This window comes from Eurytemora carolleeae, unplaced genomic scaffold (assembly GCF_000591075.1).
Source record: "Eurytemora carolleeae unplaced genomic scaffold, Eaff_2.0 scaffold359, whole genome shotgun sequence".
NCBI lineage: Eukaryota > Metazoa > Arthropoda > Copepoda > Calanoida > Temoridae > Eurytemora > Eurytemora carolleeae.
This window is the reverse complement of record NW_019396374.1, coordinates 236,123-257,052: the sequence shown is the minus strand read 5'-3', so window position 1 is coordinate 257,052 and position 20,930 is coordinate 236,123. Positions and strand designations below refer to the sequence as shown.

Below are 20,930 nucleotides of genomic sequence, written 5' to 3'. Positions count from 1 at the left end.
TCATGTTTTTATCAATACATCTGTACTGGAGTAGATTTATTTGATTACGTTGACAGTCTCTTTTAATATTTACTTTCATGTTTTTATCAATACATCTGTACTGGAGTAGATTTATTTGATTCCTATGATTAAAAGTTTTAATGAAACCAGAACTTTAACTTCTAATGAGATTTTCAAATTTTCCACAAAAAGTTTGGGATTAAAATATTGAATGAACATGAATTTGTCCGAGGGGGAGGGGGGTGAATTCCCCCCTGGTAAGTCTTAACTTAACCCGGGGGGAGGGGGAGGGCTTGGTCCCCCCAGATTACCTCATTAAAATCTGTATCAATTCATTTATTTGTTCAGATTTTTAGAAGGTTCCAGATGTGCGACAGTTGTAAAAATTGCTTTAGGTCAATGAGAGATCGCAAAAGTATGAGTCAGCTGCTTTTTACGAATTAAACTCTTAATCACATCAAATCAAAAGTTCTTCTGTGGATAAAGAGTTAAGGCGTTTCAGAAGGAAGGCACGAAAATAAGGAATTATTGTGTCAAAAACAAAAATTTAATAATTCACCTATTTCTTTGCCACCTGATGGGGTAAACCCTAGTTATTTTAAACTTAGATTATTTGATCTAACAGAAATTTCATAGTTCATAGAAATATCTAAAGTCTTTGATATTGGGTTGCAAAGGAAAATCCTAGTTTTTTTGTCATATATAAATTTCTTTTCATGAATTTCCTAAGACTTAACATCTCTCTTCCTTGGCTATACTCCTGGTGAAGTTGAGACATACTGTGCTTTCTTAAATGAAATAAAGTTTACTTAACCTGACTTGACCTGACTTGACCTGACTTGACCTAACTTGACCTGACTTGACCTGACTTGTCCTGACTTGACCTGACTTGACCTGACTTGACCTGATTTGACCCTTCTTGAAACTAGTTTTCCTCTCCACGATCGCGAGTGAGGACACTGTGCGTACAAAGAGTAAAATATTTGCCAGCAGCAGAATAATTACTGGGCTACACAAAACACATTTTCAAAAGTAAAAATCAAAAAAGGTTTTTTAAAAATAAAATATCTTCGGATAGAACTATGAGTAAAAATTCATGTTTTCTGTATTTCCTGTAGAAGTAAAGTAAAATTTCCATATTTCCAAAGAACCAGCAACCTCGCTCTCCAAACCTTGGTCTAAATATATAGATATGTTCAGTTTTAATATTTAGATATGTTTGGTATAAATATATAGATATGTTTATTTTAAATATTTAGATATGTGTGGTCGAAATATATGATATGTTCAGTTTAAATATTTAGATATATTGGTCTAAATATATAGATATGTTTATTTTAAATATTTAGATATGTGTGGTCTAAATATATAGATATGTTCATTCTAAATATTTAGATATGTTTGGTGTAAATATATAGATATATTCATTCTAAATATTTAGATATGTTTGGTACAAATATATAGATATGTTTATTCAAAATATTTAGATATGTTCATTCTAAATATTTAGATATGTTTGGTATAAATAAATAGATATGTTTATTCTAAATATTTATATATGTTTGGTTTAAATAAATAGATATGTTCATTCTTAATATATAGATATGTTCATTCTAAATATCTAGATATGTTTGGTTTAAATATAAAGATATGTTAATTTTAGATATTTATATATGTTTGGTTTAAATATATAGATATGTTAATTCTTAATATATAGATATGTCCATTCTAAATATCTAGATATGTTTGGTTTAAATATATAGATATGTTAATTTTAAATATTTATATATGTTTGGTTTAAATATATAGATATGTTAATTCTTAATGTATAGATATGTTCATTCTAAATATCTAGATATGTTTGGTTTAAATAAATAGATATGTTCATTCTTAATATATAGATATGTTTGGTTTAAATATATAGATATGTTAATTCTAAATATATAGATATGTTTGGTTCAAATATATAGATATGTTAATTTTAAATATTTATATATGTTTGGTATAAGTAAATAGATATGTTCATTTTAAATATTTAGATATGTTTGGTCTAAATATTTAGATTTGTTCATTCTAAATATTTAGATATGTTTGGTCTAAACATGAAGATATAATCATTATGAATATTTAGATATGTTTGGTTTAAATATATAGATATGTTCATTCTAAATATTTAGATATGTTTGGTATAAATAAATAGATATGTTCATTCTAAATATTTATATATGTTTGGTTTAAATATATAGATATGTTAATTCTTAATATATAGATATGTTCATTCTAAATATCTAGAAATGTTTGGTTTAAATATATAGATATGTTAATTCTAAATATTTATATATGTTTGGTATAAGTAAATAAATATGTTCATTCTAAATATTTAGATATGTTTGGTCTAAATATTTAGATATGTTCATTCTAAATATTTAGATATGTTTGGTCTAAACATGAAGATATAATCATTATAAATATTTAGATATGTTTGGTCTAAATATAAAGATAAAATCATTCTAAATATTTAGATATGTTTAGTTTAAATATATAGATATGTTCATTCTAAATATTTAGATATGTTTGGTATAAATATATAGATATGTTCTTTCTAAATATTTAGATATGTTTGGTATATATATATATATATAGATATGTTCATTCTAAATATTTAGATATAATTGGTATAAATAAATAGATATGTTCATTCTAAATATTTATATATGTTTGGTTTTTATTTATAGATATGTTCATTCTAAATATTTAGATATGTTTGGTATATATATATCAAATCAAATCAAATCAAATCTCTTATTAGGCCACAAATTATACAATGTACATACATATAAATGCTAATTGAAAATAACAGACAATTAAGAGTATATTGTGGCCGGGGAGCTACAAGATAGCTCAGGCTGTTTACACATGAGCTCCCCTGGTTCAGCATAATATAGATAAGATTTAAACAATTTTCTATGTGCATGAATGGAGCACATAAATGGCGGAGTGTAGCAGCGGTGGCGGTTGGAGAGCAGGAGGCGGAGAAATGGCATCAAACTTATCAGTCAGGAATAAAACAGTTAAGGGCTCAATAATGTTTTAGTCGGTTCTTGATCAAGAAACATTTTTAATACATGTTATTTCGATCATATAGATATGTTCATTCTAAATATTTAGATATGTTTGGTATATATGTATATAGATATGTTCATTCTAAATATTTAGATATGTTTGGTATATATACATATAGATATGTTCATTCTAAATATTTAGATATGTTTGGTGTAAATATATAGATATGTTTATTCTAAATATTTAGATGTGTGTGGTCTAAATATATAGATATGTTCATTCTAAATATTTAGATATGTTTGGTCTAAATATATAGATTTGTTCATTCTAAATATTTAGATATGTGTGGTCTAAATATATAGATATGTTTATTCTAAATATTTAGATATGTTTGGTGTAAATATATAGAAATGTTTTTTCTAAATATTTAGATATGTTTGGTATAAATATATAGATATGTTTATTCTAAATATTTAGATATGCTTGGTCTAAATATATAGATATGTTCATTTTAAATATTTAGATATGTTTGGTCTAAATATATAGATATGTTTATTTTAAATATTTAGATATGTGTGGTCTAAATAAATAGATATGTTCATTCTAAATATTTAGATATGTTTGGTGTAAATATATAGATATGTTTATTCTAAATATTTAGATATGTTCATTCTAAATATTTAGATATGCGTGGTCTAAATATATAGATATGTTCATTCTAAATATATAGATATGTTTGGTATAAATATATAGATATGTTTATTCTAAATATTTAGATATGTTTGGTATAAATATATAGATATGTTCATTTTAAATATTTAGATATGTTTGGTGTAAATATATAGATAATGTTTATTCTAAATATTTAGATATGTTTGGTATATATATATATATATAGATATGTTCATTTTAAATATTTAGATATGTTTGGTATAAATATATAGATATGTTTATTCTAAATATTTAGATTTGTTTATTCTAAATATTTAGATATGTGTGGTCTAAATATATAGACATGTTCATTCTAAATATATAGATATGTTTGGTATAAATATATAGATATGTTCATTCTAAATATTTAGATATGTGTGGTCTAAATATATAGATATGTTCATTTTAAATATATAGATATGTTTGGTATAAGTATATGAATATTTTTGGTAAAACTATATGAATATGTCCATTCTTTATATATATATATAAAGATATGTTCAATCTAAATATGTAGAATGTAGATATGTTCTGTCTAAATATATAGAAATGTTCGGTGACCAAAAAAAATTTTTGTCTGAAGGCTAAATTTTGTAAAAAAAAAAGTGTATCATTGCATGGAACGAAAAGAATGAACGCAAGAAAAAAAGAAAGAAAAAAATGTGTAAAGCCCTCTATAAAGTTTTATCCTTTGTGGGTGATCTTGTAATGCATAGAATCACATAAAACTTAAACACTTTTTCTTTCATTAAAGAAGGGAAAAAGATATTTTTAGCCTTTTTCTGAAGAATGATATTAGATTCATCGGAAATAATGAGTTCACAATTTGATTCATCTTAAAGAGATTGTTCGGTGACATTAGGGACAGACTATCTCAGGGGGGGGGGGCATATTTGCAGGAGTAAGCGAGCCAAAAGAAATGTTGGCCCCCCCTCAAAATTAAACAAAAAGCAGTAAATTTCCAATTTCTTATTATTATCACATTTTGAGATTTTTATTGAGATTGATTAAGCATAAGTATCATATCGGTATTTATCTTTCACATTTTTACATATCTAATCAAAGGTAATAATGTAAGTGATTATCTTTTTTGAGCGCTTAATAATAATTTTATAAATCCTTTTTTTTACATGTTTAATGAATTTTTTCAATGATAACCAGACAACTCTGACCTTTAAACTCAAGTTAAGAATCAAACTAGTTCAATGAACATTAGACATAGCAATTGTACACTGTAGATAGACCCACTTCACTTAAATTGTGCTTTACTGATTTACTACAGTGAAACCCTTAATAACGAATACATCGAAAGAATTCATCAAATGTCGTATTCTTCACTTTCTGATAATGGAATGTTGCAGATATTTAGTTTTTTATTAAATGTTATAAGGAACTCTTTAAAACTGTTCCCGCATATTCATGGCTATTTATTTATTTTCGCAAATACTGAAATTTACGTAATATAGTATAAAACTCATTGAAAAATTGTCAAGACGACATTTGATAAATTCTTCTGATGTATTCGTTATTAAGGGTTTCACTGTAGTACAAATATTTGCTTTGTAACAACATCAAAATTCTTAAGTTTGCAATAATGTCGTCTTCCTTTTCTATTAATTCTGGTGATCACTGCATGAGAAATTTTAAAAGGTATTTCCGTTTAGGTGATTTATTCAATTCTATTTTTGTTGTTTCTTACATCCCTTAATGCTTTTATTTCATATCATGAATATCCCTAGGGGGGGCTGGCCCCCCCTCCAGGAGCATAGGGGGGGCCATGCACCCAGGCCCCCCCTGAATAATGGTTATGTTACTGAAATGTCATTTTAGGCGAGGTTATNTTATGTTAGTAAAATGTCATTTCAGGCGAGGTTATAAATCAGCAGTAACATAAATTGTAAAACGTTTTTGCAAAAAACTAACCTGAGAAAGTTTGTATTAAGAGTTTGATCCATGATTGCTGTGATTGCTGTGATAATAAGAGGTATTCCAAACCCAAGAAGAGAATACAGTCCAAGCTGAGAAATATACATTTAAATACATCTATATTTAATCATTTCTTTTTTTTAAGGTAGCTCTTCAAAAATGTTAAAGTACACTACAGAAATACATGAAAAATCTTTATATAATGGTCAAAATTGTGTATTTAAATCAAATCACACTTCCTTTATTTCTCTGTGTAATAACATTTTATAATTATGAACTATTCAACAATTAATATAAGAATATAAGAAATTTTCGTTTAAAAGGTGAACATGTAAGTCTGATGTAATTAAGGCTGGGCAAGTACCAACGTTTTCTAGCCGTTTCGTTAAAGGTTAGTTCCAACCGTTCAAAAATAACAATTTTAGGTAGCTAGAGCGTTAGTTTCGTTAACAGCATTTACTGTTCTTTTTATATTACCATTAGTTAACAATCTCAATTTTTTTAACGACGTTACAGGAAAATTTTCAGCAATCGTTAACGGCTTCAGTTATTACGGTCTTTTACATTATTAACGGTGCGCAGCGCTGGAAAAAATTCGTTAACGGTTTAAAGATCGTTAACGGGTGCGCTGTTGCGGGTCTATTTCTTTGCAAAGCACCGTTAACGGTCTTATGTAGTATTAACGGCGTAAACTGTCAAATCTTTAATGGCACTAGCAGTTGAACTATATTTATTCTTTTCTAAATATCCAAATCAACTATATTCATCCTATTCTGAGGAGAACCCAGATTCTTTCACCGCAGGACAAACTTCAAATTTTTTTTTATTAAAATTCATAGGTATCTTCTATTGTATATTCTCAGCATTTAAGGTTGTGAACACAGTCGACATTTGAAAACATCAAAACACGTAAAAATATTTTTTTAAAAGTTTAATGCAATCTTACGCAGAAAGAAAATTCAACGTTTTAAAAAAATCCGTTCCGTTTTAGTTTTCAACCGTTAATTTTGTTCTCAAAAACGGCTAATCCTTTTCGTAATGTATGTACATTAGCATTTTTACTCTAAAATTAAAGTAGGCATAATTGAGTGCCGAAAATTGCTTTTATTTTGTCAAACATAAATAATGCTTTTTAATTTTAATATATTAGAAATTTAAAGGTTTTAATCGTATATTTTCCTTTTTGGTGGATTTAGGTCTGCCTAAGGATGGATTTGTGGTGGATACCTGCATCAGATGAAATGCTCTGAAAGTATATTCAATCATGAATTACAAAACTGTAATCTGGTGTTGCCAGGGTTTTTTAAAACATTGATTTTTGCAGTTTCCGCCTAGCTTCAGACTGGAATTAAAATCTATTTAGTTTGAAGTACCAATGGGGCCCAACTGTCGAGGATGAAGACGACCCAATGAGGCCCATCAAACTGTCGAAGATAAAGACGACACAATGAGGCCCATCAAACTGTCGAAGATAAAGACGACACAATGAGGCCCATCAAACTGTTGAAGATGAAGACGACACAATGGGGCCCATAAAACTGTTGAAGATGAAGACGAAACAATGGGGCCCATAAAACTATCGAGGATGAAGACGACACAATGGGGCCCATAAAACTGTCGAGGATAAAGACGACTAGAATTATGATTTTAAAAAGTCTAAATGAACGGAAAACATTGTCATTGTTCATATAATAAGTTGATTTCTAAACTACTGATTAAACTATTAATTAATTTATATCAACATCAAATATACATAAGATTGCATATATGTCGTCTTCCTATTCTACAGTTTAATAGGCATCTATGCAATTTTAAACCCCCACCTTGGGAGAAAATTTAGATCATTTTTTATATGAATCCAAACAAATTATTTTTCACCTGAAATGATTTAATTTCCACAGCTAAGTTTTTTTAAAATGTTGTATATGATTTTTCAATGAATTATATACCAATTGTTTTTAATAATTTTCACAAAAAAATATTTTTTGTGTGAAAAAATTACTGAAACATCTTTAATTATTTTACCAACATTTATCTGTACATAAAATTACATATTCCCTGAATTAATGAATGAAAAATCTGTTTACAAAAACATCAAAAAGATATGTAAACTAAGGAACTGCAACGGGCAACGCCGGGTACTTCTCCTTGTATATATATATGTTGGCTATAGCTGGCCAATTGGCTGACATTCTTTGTGGAAACCCTGGGTACCGTGTGTAACATAGGCTAAAAAAACATATTAAAAAAAAAACAAAAAAAGCTATAGATAGCTTGCCAAACGGCTGAACCAAATTGGCGGATTTTTTTGAGGGAACCCATGGGCGGGTAACATATGGTAAAAAAATTTGAACAATTTTTCTTCAAAATATGAAAGTTTTTTTTAAACTTAAAATTTTTTTTAAGATTCGATTTTTTTAATTCCATTTGGGCTAACAATGTAAATAATTCACCTTGAAATATCTAAGGAAAGAACCGTCATCCATGAGAACGCAGAAAGGAAAGAGAATTGAAGCAAACTTGCCACAACCTTACATAAACCCATCCTGAATAGGTAAAAATATCATTTTATACGTTTGCTGCAGATGTCTTTACTAATTGAAATAATGCATATATATATATATATATTGCTTTTTTTGACAGAACGGTTGAACTAATCGGGGCCTATATTTTTGTGCTAACTCACATGACTCTCAGGGAAGGGTTACGGGCGGTTAAAGTTAAAAAATGTTAATTTTTATGGTTTTTGAAAATCCACAAATTTGGAGATAAAAAATCTGCGACATTTTTTTATTGTAGTACGTATCAAAAATGACGACTTGAACTACAGTTCAGTTAAAAATTAAGTCTCCTAAAAAAAAGTAAGAGAGACTTCTTGCTCCATTGTAGAAAACTTTTAGATTTTCAAATCCTTAATTTTCCTGTTTTGACATCGTGGATTTAGATTTTACAACTTACTTATTGTAAATTGAGTTGCCTAGAATCTGAGTAAAGAGAAGGAGAAGCATAGCACTTAGCAGAGTAAAGCAAAGGCACTGTAAACACCTTCCAGGTACATTCCTAGAATGAATAACACTGTATCTAAACTATGGAATAAATAAACCTGTATCTAAACTATGGATTGAATAACCCTGTATCTAAACTATGGAATAAATAAACCTGTATCTAAACTATGGATTGAATAACACTGTATCTAAACTATGGAATAAATAAACCTGTATCTAAACTATGGATTGAATAACCCTGTATCTAAACTATGGAATAAATAAACCTGTATCTAAACTATGGATTGAATAACCCTGTATCTAAACTATGGAATAAATAAACCTGTATCTAAACTATGGATTGAATAACCCTGTATCTAAACTATGGAATAAATAACCCTGTATCTAAACTATGGAATGAATAACCCTGTATCTAAACTATGGAACTGTACCTAAACTCCGGTAGAATTGAATAACAGATCAGGGTTAGTAGTAGACCTAGAGAGGAGAGGGATTCTACTATAGGATACAAGATGAATCTAGCGCTACAGGACGCATTCTCATCTTTATCCTCATCCGAGTCCATCATCTCCTGCAAAATAGGGTTACCCACAAAGAATATGATTTTAATGACATTTTAAAGCAAGTGACATTAAGGATTTAAATTTGCTCTTTTAGCTACCGGGAACCAAAACTACGCTTCGTCTCATTCTTTGTGGACAACCCTAATATAACCTTAACATGATGAGTAAAATGTGAATTCTTTTAACCAACTAAAATCCGAAGTCAACATTTTTATATAAGATAATATATGCAAGATTGCGCTGATCTACAATATGATTGGCTGCGATGTTCAAAACTGAAACTTTTGACTGTGAGCGATTTAGTAATCTATGAAATAAAGCTGAATTTTATTTTGAAGATCTCTCATTGGTCTCATTTCATGTTTGATGTTTCTCCTACTTATCATTTAACTGTTTCAGGACTGATGAGGATAATATTTTGTATCGAAATATATATATCCTGAACTGTCAGTCTGTATTCTTTGGATGAGATTGCGTTAGACCTGGTTTTGTGGCTTCTAATTGGTCGGAATGTTAAAGATATTCGAATAAAATGAAATAAATAAGAGAATTAAATTAATTTTCAGGGGATTAACAAAATTCCAAATCTAAGTTTCATTAAGCATAGATCCAACCAATGTAAAAGATATCACGTTACATATCCCTAATTAACCAAAATCACGGTTTTTTTACGTTCCTGTTACGTTAATTTAAACAACGTTAAAGGTGTAACTTTACATCAGCTTCTGTATAATAAATCTTTTAACTATAGTTAATTATAGCTGGCAAACAATTTTTGAAGGAACCTTTGTGTGCCCCGGGGCACACATTTATGTTTAGTGATACACCCTGACTCTAAAACTAAAGAATGCGCAATATTTAAGTTATAGCTTAAAAGTTCTGTAAAATAATGAGTTGCTACTTAAATATTACACTTTCTCAATATAACCCTGAAGGGAAATTTGAATTTCCCGGGAAAAATCTGAACCAATCAGAGAAAAGGACTTACGGAAAGATATGACGTAACCATCGCTCATCAGCTGGTTTTAAATTTTAAATTATTTACATATCCGATAACAAAACATATTTCCAGTTACAACCGTTTTTGGGTTTACATGCAAACATTAATTAATTTAAAACGTTAAACTTATTCAATCAAGGTTTTCACTTTTCAATATAACTTAAAATTGAATGTCACTTTCTAAGCTAAATGATTATTGATTGATAATCTAATTTGGAAAATGCGGGATTACAAGATTTTAACCCTGGGTTAAAATTTTGACTCGTCGATTTTGGCGAGTAAAATGTTTTAACTCAGGGTTAAAATGCAGGTTTAAATAAAGTCAGAAGTGGCATTTTAGCTGAAACTTAAAATGTAAATCAGAACTTTTCGTTCTTTAGTTTTAGACTCTGTAGTCTGTACACAGATTTTTTATTCTGATCTAAATTAAATCATTTAATTTTGTCAAATTATTTATTGGAAAATTGACTTACCCGAGCACACACCACAACATGAATAGATATCTGGAGAATTCATATTTTATATCTTTAAAGGAATTGAGTTTCTGTCACAAACTCAATTTTTTAATTCCTATATCTTTGCAACCAAGTATCGTAGACCTTTGATATTTCAAACTATAAATTATGTTAGATAAGTCTAAGTTTAAAATATCAAAGGTTTATACCAACAGGTTGCGAAGATATAAGGATTAGAAAATTTGAGTTTGTGACTAAAACTCATCTCCTTTCATATAACATATCCAAGGTTCTCATTAAAACCTCGGTGAGTCTTAACCTTGGAACCCATTTTCATCCATTAAATGTAGATTTTTCGTATTTGCTATTTTATACTTTTTTGTTAGGCCATGTATTTTAAATTTTTAAGTATACAAGATCTCTTAAGCTATTTTTGATGGATTTTAAACAAGATATCAAATATGACTGAAAATATTCGGATAGAGACAGATATCACGTTGCTTTAGTTAGTTTTAAGTTTTAAGTTTTAAGCGTTACATGCAATGCCCTGTTTCACGGACAGTACCTGTTATAAATTGGTCATTTTAAAGATATTCTTGTTTTTTAACAGTGAGAACCAGAAAACAGTGGAATATGAAGACGACATGAAATCAATAATTAAATGTAATTGAGGTTGCTACAAAGCAAATAGTTTTACTAGTAACTTATTAAGTGAAATGGGTCTATTTACACTGCACACACTTGCTGTTTCTCGTGTAAAATGGAGTATCTAAAATCTTAACGTCAGTTTAAAAGTCGTCTCCATTATCAAGAGTTTAAAAGTCGTCTCCATTATCAAGAGTTTAAAAGTCGTCTCCATTATCTAGAGTTTAAAAGTCGTCTCCATTATCTAGAGTCTAAAAGTCGTCTCCATTATCTAGAGTCTAAAAGTCGTCTCCATTATCAAGAGTTTAAAAGTCTTCTCCATTATCTAGAGTTTAAAAGTCGTCTCCATTATCTAGAGTTTAAAAGTCGTCTCCATTATCTAGAGTTTAAAAGTCGTCTCCATTATCTAGAGTTTAAAAGTCGTCTCCAGTATCTAGAGTTTAAAAGTCGTCCCCATAATCTAGAGTCTAAAAGTCGTCTCCATTATCTAGAGTTTAAAAGTGTTCTCCATAATTTAGAGTTTAAAAGTCGTCTCCATTATCTAGAGTTTAAAAGTCGACTCCATTATCTAGAGTTTAAAAGTCGTCTCCATAATCTAGAGTTTAAAAGTCGTCTGCATAATTTAGAGTTTAAAATTCGTCTCCATTATCTAGAGTTTAAAAGTCGTCTCCATTATCTAGAGTTTAAAAGTCGTCTCCATTATCTAAAGTCGTCTTTCTAAAAATTGATCATGAACAACTTCAATTTTTCTTTAAGATTGACTTGCACAAAGAATTTATTGAAAGATATTGAGTCTTTGGCACAAACTCAAATTTTCTAATCCCTATATCTTTGTAAACTGATGGTGTAAAGTTTTGATATTTCAAACTAAGATTATTTGCTATAACAGAATTCATAGTTTGAAATATCTAAGGTCTACAAAATTGGGCTTTAAAGATATAGTGAGAAGAAAATCAGAGTTTGTGGCAAAGACTCAATTCCTTTATCTCCTATTTAGTAAAAACAAAGTGACACAAATAAAGATTTAACACCGTGTTTAAATTGAGAAACCCCATTTTTAAATACTGAGTCAATTGAAAAAAAAGTGAACAGTCTCTTTAATAAGATTTGTCATCATAGCTTCCAGCATCTTATTATACAAGAGAGAGAGAGACATGAATATTATTAGAATTCAAGAATTCAAGAACTGAATCTTGCAGTTCACTTGTCTCTGGATATGCCGCTAACCACATCAACTGTCAACACCCCCCCCCCTGGATGCCCTTCCCCCTCGCCCCCCTCCCCAGGATAGATGTCTATACATAGATAAATAAATACCTATGTTGTCTACCCTTTTCTTGAGACCTATTAGGAAAGCTCAGCTAGGAACTATATGAATATAAAACAATTAAAAACGGTGTTTAAGTGTCGGAATTTTTAAACCTTCGAAAATTGGAACATGTTGAAATGCAGTTTTATGCAGCAAAGACAAGGAAGAAAATCTACTGAATTAGTCTCTTTACAGGAGATGTAATATTTTCATTTAACATCAATGCTTGATAAATTAAAGTTTTAAAAGTGTGAAAAAAGATTAATTCTCTCCTGGTCTCCGGTATGGAACTGCTCTACACAGTACTGTTGAGGGCTGGAGGTAAAATATAAACCTAATTTCGGCATTCGCAGGGTTCCGTTCTCTAGTAACCTATTACAATACAGAGTATAGTTCTCTAGTATCCTGATACAATACAGAGATCAGTTCTCTGGTAACCTATTACATTACAGAGATCAGTTCTCTAGTAACCTAATACAATACAGAGTATAGTTCTCTAGTATCCTAATACAATACAGAGATCAATTCTCTAGTATCCTGATACAATACAGAGATCAGTTCTCTAGTATCCTAATACAATACAGAGTACAGTTCTCAAGTAACCTATTACAATACAGAATTTAGTTCTCTAGTAACCTATTACAATACAGAGTACAGTTCTCTAGTATCCTAATACAATACAGAGTGCAGTTCTCTAGTAACCTAATACATTTCAGAGTATAGTTCTCTAGTATCTTAATACAATACAGAGATCAGTTCTCTACTATCCTAATACAATACAGAGTTCAGTTCTCTAGTATCCTATTACAATACAGAGATCAGTTTTCTACTATCCTAATACAATACAGAGTACAGTTCTCTAGTATCCTATTACAATACAGAATACAGTTCTCTAGTATCCTAATACAATACAGAGATCAGTTCTCTAGTATCTTAATACAATACAGAGTACAGTTCTCAGTACAGAGTATAGTTCTCTAGTATCTTAATACAATACAGAGTACAGTTCTCTAGTATCCTAATACAATACAGAGATCAGTTCTCTAGTATCTTAATACAATACAGAGTTTAGTTCTACACAGAGTATAGTTCTCTAGTATCCTAATACAATACAGAGTATAGTTCTCTAGTATCGTAATACAATACAGAGTTCAGTTCTCTAGTATCCTAATACAATACAGAGTTCAGTTCTCTAGTATCCTGATACAATACAGAGATCAGTTCTCTAGTATCCTAATACAATACAGAGATCAGTTCTCTACTATCCTAATACAATACAGAGTACAGTTCTCTAGTAATACAATACAGAGATCAGTTCTCTATTATCCTAATACAGTACAGAGATCAGCTCTCTACTATCCTAATACAATACAGAGATCAGTTCTTTAGTAATCTATTACAATACAGAGTACAGTTCTCTAGTATCCTAATACAATACAAAGATCAGTTCTCAGTACTTATCCCCGACCGTGATCAAGTCAAATCAGTTCATGATCGTAAACTTTATGTGGGACGGACCCAAACCTCTGATTTGATTTGATAAACTTACATGAACTCCTCCTGGGGTCTGAGAACAGGATCAAGGATGGTTCTGCTAAGTTCTCCGCAATCCTCCTGAGTTAGCAAACTACTGCAGATCATCAGATCTGTGTCGGAGAGGGGACGCGGAGAAAACTCTTGCTCCAGGTCCAGCTGAGAACTAGAGGATTGAAATCTCCAGACTTGAACTAGAGAGGTGTTAAACAATCCGTCCTCACAGGATCCTTGTTTACACAAATATTTCAATTTATTTTTAAGAAAAAAAAGCTTAAAATTTCTTTTTTGGTATAACAGATTTGCTTGATTAAATCATAACAAAAGAAAAGTGTTCAGAAAAAAATCTGAATTGATGCATGGAAAATTAAAAAATAATTCGAAATTTGTATTTTTCCTGAATTCACGTTGAATATTTTGTCGGCTGCACAGCACTTCATCATATAAATCGTGGGCACCATATTTACCCCTGGTTTCAGGTCACACATTTCCCTACAAAGTGTGATTTTTTTTGTTTCATTTCAGTGAGCGCAAGGTACTAATAAAATGTAAGTTAATTGCGGTCGCGTATGCTCTGCGTACATATTGAAACCAGTTCTCTCTGGGCGGCATGTGTAAACAAGAAAGAATAGATGCATCAGTCTTCGTCTAGTATCCGAGGAGGATAAAAGCATTTAATTTTGATAATTTTGAAAATTCACAAAATAGTTTCCTATGACCAGAATATTTTATAGATTATTTTTGTGAAAATGGATTCCATGTCAGGCTGTGACATGCGTATTGTGTTTACTTTTCCGCCCAAAGTCAGTAAACTGCAGTACAACAAATGCGTACACCTCTGAAATAACTTTCCTTGCATTAGTACCTTGAGTGAGCGTATGTTCAAGTGATCCTACATGCAAAAATGGCAGATTCACTGCAGTACCCTTTAAATCTTTATCTATTCGATAATGTGGAAGATATTGGCGTTTTTTTCTAGGTTTAAAATGGTTTAATTCTTTATATTTTCTTACACTATAAATGCGCAAGTCACTTTTGGAAAGAAAACACAATTAAAAATAATCAGTTTTCTTAATTGCAAATATTGATATCTTATTCATACTTGATTTTACAAAGCTTGTCTCAGAAAAAGAGAGATATGAATTGGAGATGAAGTATTTGGAAGTTGAGTTGGGGAGGGTAGCTTGAGATGGTAGAATATATAAAAGAATATAAAAAGACTTCTTAATCTTTAACCAGCAATATGATGTTCTCTCTCTCTCTAATGAATCGATGTGGTTGCAAATTAAAGAAGTATATTGATCAGATCTGGTCAGATAAAGAATACACCCAGGTACCACCCTCGCTTTGACCGCGAGGGTGGTACGCGGGTCGAACAGTTCTTTTCTTCTTTGTAGAGTTACATCTTGAATCCTTCCTCTTTACTGGTTCTATAGCGACTGTGTCTAGCCTGCTTTTTGCAGATTGCCAAATGCAGGGCAAATTTAAAGATAGTAATATTTGACAATATAAACACTTTTAGGCTTAAAGAAGATATGAAAGTGAAGACATGAAAACATATTAATAACTTTTGTTTCAAGAGGGATCTAAACACCCCTTTAACTAGGCAGCATAATACTGCGCAAAATATTCACACAGGCTGGTTTTTTGCACAGGCTTATTTCTTTCTAATACTTCTAAAATTCATATTTTCTTGTCCATTGTCATTTGTCATAAATGAAGAATGATATAAAAAGTTTATAGTGTCGTAACTTTTACGTAAAATCCAAACTATTGGGATCCCAAACGATTATCAACTAATGTTTTAGATATTGGGATTAGGCTTGGTTTGGGAATAAGGTATATGAATGAGATAGAACCAATTGGGAGTAGGTAAAAAGGTTGGAAATTGGAAAGGATTTAAACTAAAGAGGAAGTTGGGATTGGGATGGAAATCAGCTGTAGAGAAATTTGGGATTGGAAGATTTGGTATTAGGAATCAATGAGAGCTAGGATGAAAATAAGGGTTGTTATATTGGTAGTTAGAGTGATTGGAAAGATCGGGCAAAAGAATGGATGTTTTTTGAGAACCACTGTACTGAAAGAGAATAAGCAATATTTTTAAGTTTAGTATAAAGATACCTATAGGATAAAATACTTGTGTGTAAAACTATAAGAGAATAAGTGATTTAGAGGATAAAAATGTTAAATAGGAATGAAGACGACGTTTTGGAAAGGATGAACGAATTATTGTCAGGTTAGAATAAAAGAGAGAAAGGGATATAAAAATCATCTTTAGAATCATTCAATAATCCGACTCAAGCTTTTAAGGGTACCGTTGTAAATCGAATATGGAGGTTCACGTGACATTACGATAACAGTCCCTTTTTAGGTTTTATTTTCTGCTAAAGAGACTGCTACCGTAATTACAAGTGACATTCCAATTAAAGGAGTATCTAAAANAATATCCTTTAAACACCTTTATCTGAGCAATTATGAGAAAAATATCCTTTAAACACCTTTATCTGAGCAATTATGAGAAAATATTTTGCCAATTTTATCTTTTCACTTTACGGGGTACTTTAATGAAGAATCCATTTTCGTCGAAAATTTCGTATTTTTTCGCATTTCGTTCGCTCGCGGAAAAAACGAAACAGAAATTTTCAATTATAATTTACAATAAAACTTCTAATGCTGAGCTCTCAGAGCAAAGGATTCCACAAGTTTTATGCACAATTAATTGTTGCAGCTTTTGTTTTTGCGAAAAGTATTTTCGAAAATTCCGCATCGTTTTCGCATTTTCTTGCTTAATTCATTTTTGCGAAAAAATGAGAAATAGTATGCAAGGAACAAGAATACAAATTTTCGCATTTTTCGCGAAACTTTTCGTTCGCTGGAAACCGGAGTAAATCATATAAAATAAATGGTCACTTAAAATACTTTGACAGTCCTTTTCAGAAAAAAATGAGAAGAAATTTATCCAAAACGATGGCTAAGCCAAAAAATCTAGAGATTTCCAAGATACATGACACCCGAACTTCAAAATTTTGTAAAACATTTTCGCACATTGTCCAATATTTACTGACAAAGATTGACGAAAAAATACATTTTAAACTGCTTAAAACTTATGAAGTCAATTTTTCAGTTTAAAAAAAACATCAAATTTAAAAAGACTCAAAAATCGCGTGCCTAAAAAACATGACATTTTATATATTACCAGTATGATATTGAATATTAATTTTTATTCAAAAAAATAGAAAAGCAAAAAAAATCCTCAAAGGTTAATTTTCATCTCGGTTATACAAAACAATATTACTTGGTCATTTATAAATTGTCATGTTTTGTGGAACACCCTGGTTACAGCCCTGTACAGGGTGAATTATTTACCTTTCTCTCAGCGCAAACAAATTTGAACTATTTCCATCGATCCCTACTTCAACTGAAATCAGAATTTTACTAAATTATGCATCAAACGTAAAAGAACTGAAAGTGTAATGTTCAATGACCCTCCTGGCAAAAATGGCAAAGCCAAGTTTACAACGGTATCCTTGAAAGCTTTGTCTGTTCAAATATGAATGAGATATCCATGTTTTTGGTTTTCTATAACTGTTTATTTTCAGTTGAGGTTTCTTTTAAAAAATGACTCACAAGAAGCAATGGAGAAATTTTCATATTCAAACAATTTTCGAATCTGGAAAACGACGTTATTCCTCATATTTTTAATAAGATTAAGGTTTACTCTTGTAAATCGTTCATTGCGATCTTTGCAATTAGAGTCAATTGAATTTATGGTTTAAACTTTTAAAAGATTTTCTTTCAAAACAAAAGCTTGCACTAAAGATCGTATAGATAGAATGGCTGATTCCTATGTTTTATATCGACCATCAAAAAGAAGGATAAAATTTGTACTTCTGTAAGCAGGTTTAATGAATAGCGGGGCATGGTTGAACCAGGTACATGTGGTTCAACGAATTATTTTTAGCAATTCAACCGGCTAACAAGAAAATTGGTTAAACTTGAGCTACGTTTGCGTGGTTTAGCTACTTCTTGCTATTCATAAAATCTGGTTTTTGGCAGGAAAATATATTATTGGTATGTGGGATCAGAATTAATGAAAGCAAACTAATGGCGAGACATAGTTGAACCACTTTAACTAAATTGAACCACTTCCCTTTCAGTCTCTGATCGTGTAAAGATGCGGATATTTTAATAAAAAAATAATATAATATTTTAATAAGGAAATACAGGGTTACCCGCAAAGGATGAGACTTAATGGACGACATTAAACGAATTTAACTATTCAGTCTTTCTTCTTACATTTATGCTTTTCTTTATTTGTAAATATGTTTCTTTATTCTTACAATTATGGTTTTCTTTATTTGTAAATATATTTCTTTATTCTTACATTCATGGTTTTCTTTAGTTGTAAATGTATTTCTTTATTCTTACATTTATGGTTTTCCTCAGTTGTAAATATATTTCTTTATTCTTACTTTCATAGTTTTATGCAGCTGTTAATATATTTCTTTATTCTTACATTCATGGTTTTCTTTAGTTGTAAATATATTTCTTTATTCTTACATTCATGTTTTTCTGCAGGTGTAAATATATTTCTTTATTCTTACTTTCATAGTTTTCTGCAGCTGTTAATATATTTCTTTATTCTTACATTCATGGTTTTCTGTAAATATATTTCTTTATTCTTACATTCATGGTTTTCTTTAGTTGTAAATATATTTTTTTATTCTTACATTCATTGTTTTCTGCAGTTGTAAATATATTTCTTTATTCTTACATTCATGGTTTTCTTCAGTTGTAAATATATTTCTTTATTTGCGCAATTGTTTATTATGCCATTAAATCTGCTTTATAATAAAACATTCGTATTTATGTTCCCTATAGCCGGCCAAACGGCTGGACCGAATGGGCCGACATTTTTTTGGACACTCATGGGTACCCTTGGGGTGACATAGGCCAAAATTTTTTTATATTTTTCCTTCAATTTTTTTTTCACGGGCACCCCGGCGTCCTTTAAGGCAGAAACCCAATTTTTACTTTCAGATCATCAGGTCGTCATTATAGTTTATACTTTGTGGGTCTCTTATAGACTGTAAAAAGGCTGAATAGTGTAAAGTGTAGAAATACTAGTTCTGTAGATTTTAGAAATAGTCTAAAAAGTGTGATTAATGACGTTTTTGTGCAGTTTTTATAATTGTTTTATTTTTAATGTTTCTTTTTTTGTCCTAAGGGTGGGGTGCGGCGTTTTGGAGGTTTCATAAATATATCTATTGTTTTTTCACCAAATCTTAGTGAAATTTTAGAAATTAATTTTTATATTCTTTTTGATTTTTATGAAAACTGTTTCGGGGATTTTTTTGGAGCTATGTGAATTTAAAAAATTGAAAATGATTTTAAAATATTGCAAAAATATCACACAAAAGAATTTCACTAAACTCACCCTGCAGTATCATTAAACATTTAATTTTTACATAAAACTGCCAAAATTGCCAAAATTAAAATTTATTTTGGCAAAAATAAATAAATAATTTATTTACAATCAATAAAAAATAAAAGAATCGTAAGAAAAGAAGTTAATGAACTTTTGATAAAATAAAAAATTCAATATTATTAATTATATATATTATATAAGTAAGACTAATAAAACTATGACATAAGAAGACGACATTTAGCAAACGTATATGTATTGTTATGAAATTTACTTATCAAGTGAAAAGGGTCTGTGTGCACTGCACAGTTGACGTATTTCATGTTCAGAGTCTGACTATGGCAACATATTTAAATATAATTTAATAATATTTAAATATAAAATACAATTAAGATTGCTTCAATGTCGTTCTATTCTACACTTATAAGGGTATCATAAAAATGCATATTTTTTGCAAACTTTTCAATCCTTACCTTTCTCCTGTACACTACCAAGTATATGCTCAAAATGGTGGGATTTCGCAAATTTCAGGAAACACAGAGTTAACAGAAGCGTGACCCCCATTTTTATTCTTTGCAGCTTCTAACTTCAGAATACAATTTATTTTCGTGTTTATTGACGTTATTCATTAATTAAACTTTATTTTTTTTAAATTATTTACAATTCTACGTTATAAATTAAATTAAAATATTGAAATACAAAATGAAAAACGGTATTAATAGGCCGAAAGTTTGTATAAAGTTGAATGAAACTATAAAAACATTTTCAATATGATATTAAGATTAGTATCTTCAAACCTTCAGAAAAAGAAATCTGTAAAAGGAACTGAGTTCTTTTCACAAACTCTAGCTTTCTATGCAACCTAATGTTGGGGACCTTTGATATTTAAAACTATGAATTCAGAAGTTTGATACTTTTTTATCGAGTGATCCTATATATTTATATTCATACTTTGCATGCCTGTCTGTTTGTTTGCATCCAATAAACGTCAAAACGGCTGAACCGATCGGGCCCCATTTTTATGTGGCAACTAACTTGACCCAAGGCAAGGTTTATGAATGCTTAAAGCTATAAAAAATCTCGACTTTTATTCTGTTATAAAAAGCGCACAGTTTTAAGTCTGTGTTAGAAACGTGATTTTATAATTCCTTTATCTTTGCAACACAATGTCACGGACCTTAAATATTTTAAAGTATGAATTCTGTTAGATTAAATAATCTAAGTTTGAAATATCAAAGATCTACACCACCAGGTTGCAAAGATATAAGGATTAGAAAATTGAAAAATTATTGAAA

The 20,930-nt window shown here is 29.8% G+C and overlaps 1 protein-coding gene across 1 annotated transcript in view; it reads right to left on the bottom strand.

The window, feature by feature from the left end:
* Positions 1 to 20,209, bottom strand: part of LOC111701978 (G-protein coupled receptor Mth-like) — a 22,691-nt gene extending 2,482 nt beyond the window's left edge. The window contains exons 1-14 of the mRNA XM_023473486.1: positions 20,109 to 20,209; positions 17,577 to 17,628; positions 14,608 to 14,702; positions 14,227 to 14,440; positions 12,950 to 13,049; positions 10,742 to 10,771; positions 9,137 to 9,276; positions 8,659 to 8,760; positions 8,154 to 8,246; positions 6,880 to 6,946; positions 5,698 to 5,792; positions 1,113 to 1,178; positions 905 to 1,009; positions 726 to 788 (exon numbers count right to left, since the gene is read on the bottom strand). Coding sequence (XP_023329254.1) covers positions 726 to 788; positions 905 to 1,009; positions 1,113 to 1,178; positions 5,698 to 5,792; positions 6,880 to 6,946; positions 8,154 to 8,246; positions 8,659 to 8,760; positions 9,137 to 9,276; positions 10,742 to 10,771; positions 12,950 to 13,049; positions 14,227 to 14,440; positions 14,608 to 14,702; positions 17,577 to 17,628; positions 20,109 to 20,199 — 1,313 coding nt within the window. The 5' untranslated portion in view covers positions 20,200 to 20,209. The remainder of the gene's footprint in view (positions 1 to 725; positions 789 to 904; positions 1,010 to 1,112; positions 1,179 to 5,697; positions 5,793 to 6,879; positions 6,947 to 8,153; positions 8,247 to 8,658; positions 8,761 to 9,136; positions 9,277 to 10,741; positions 10,772 to 12,949; positions 13,050 to 14,226; positions 14,441 to 14,607; positions 14,703 to 17,576; positions 17,629 to 20,108) is intronic.
* Between the last annotated feature and the right edge of the window lie 721 nt (positions 20,210 to 20,930).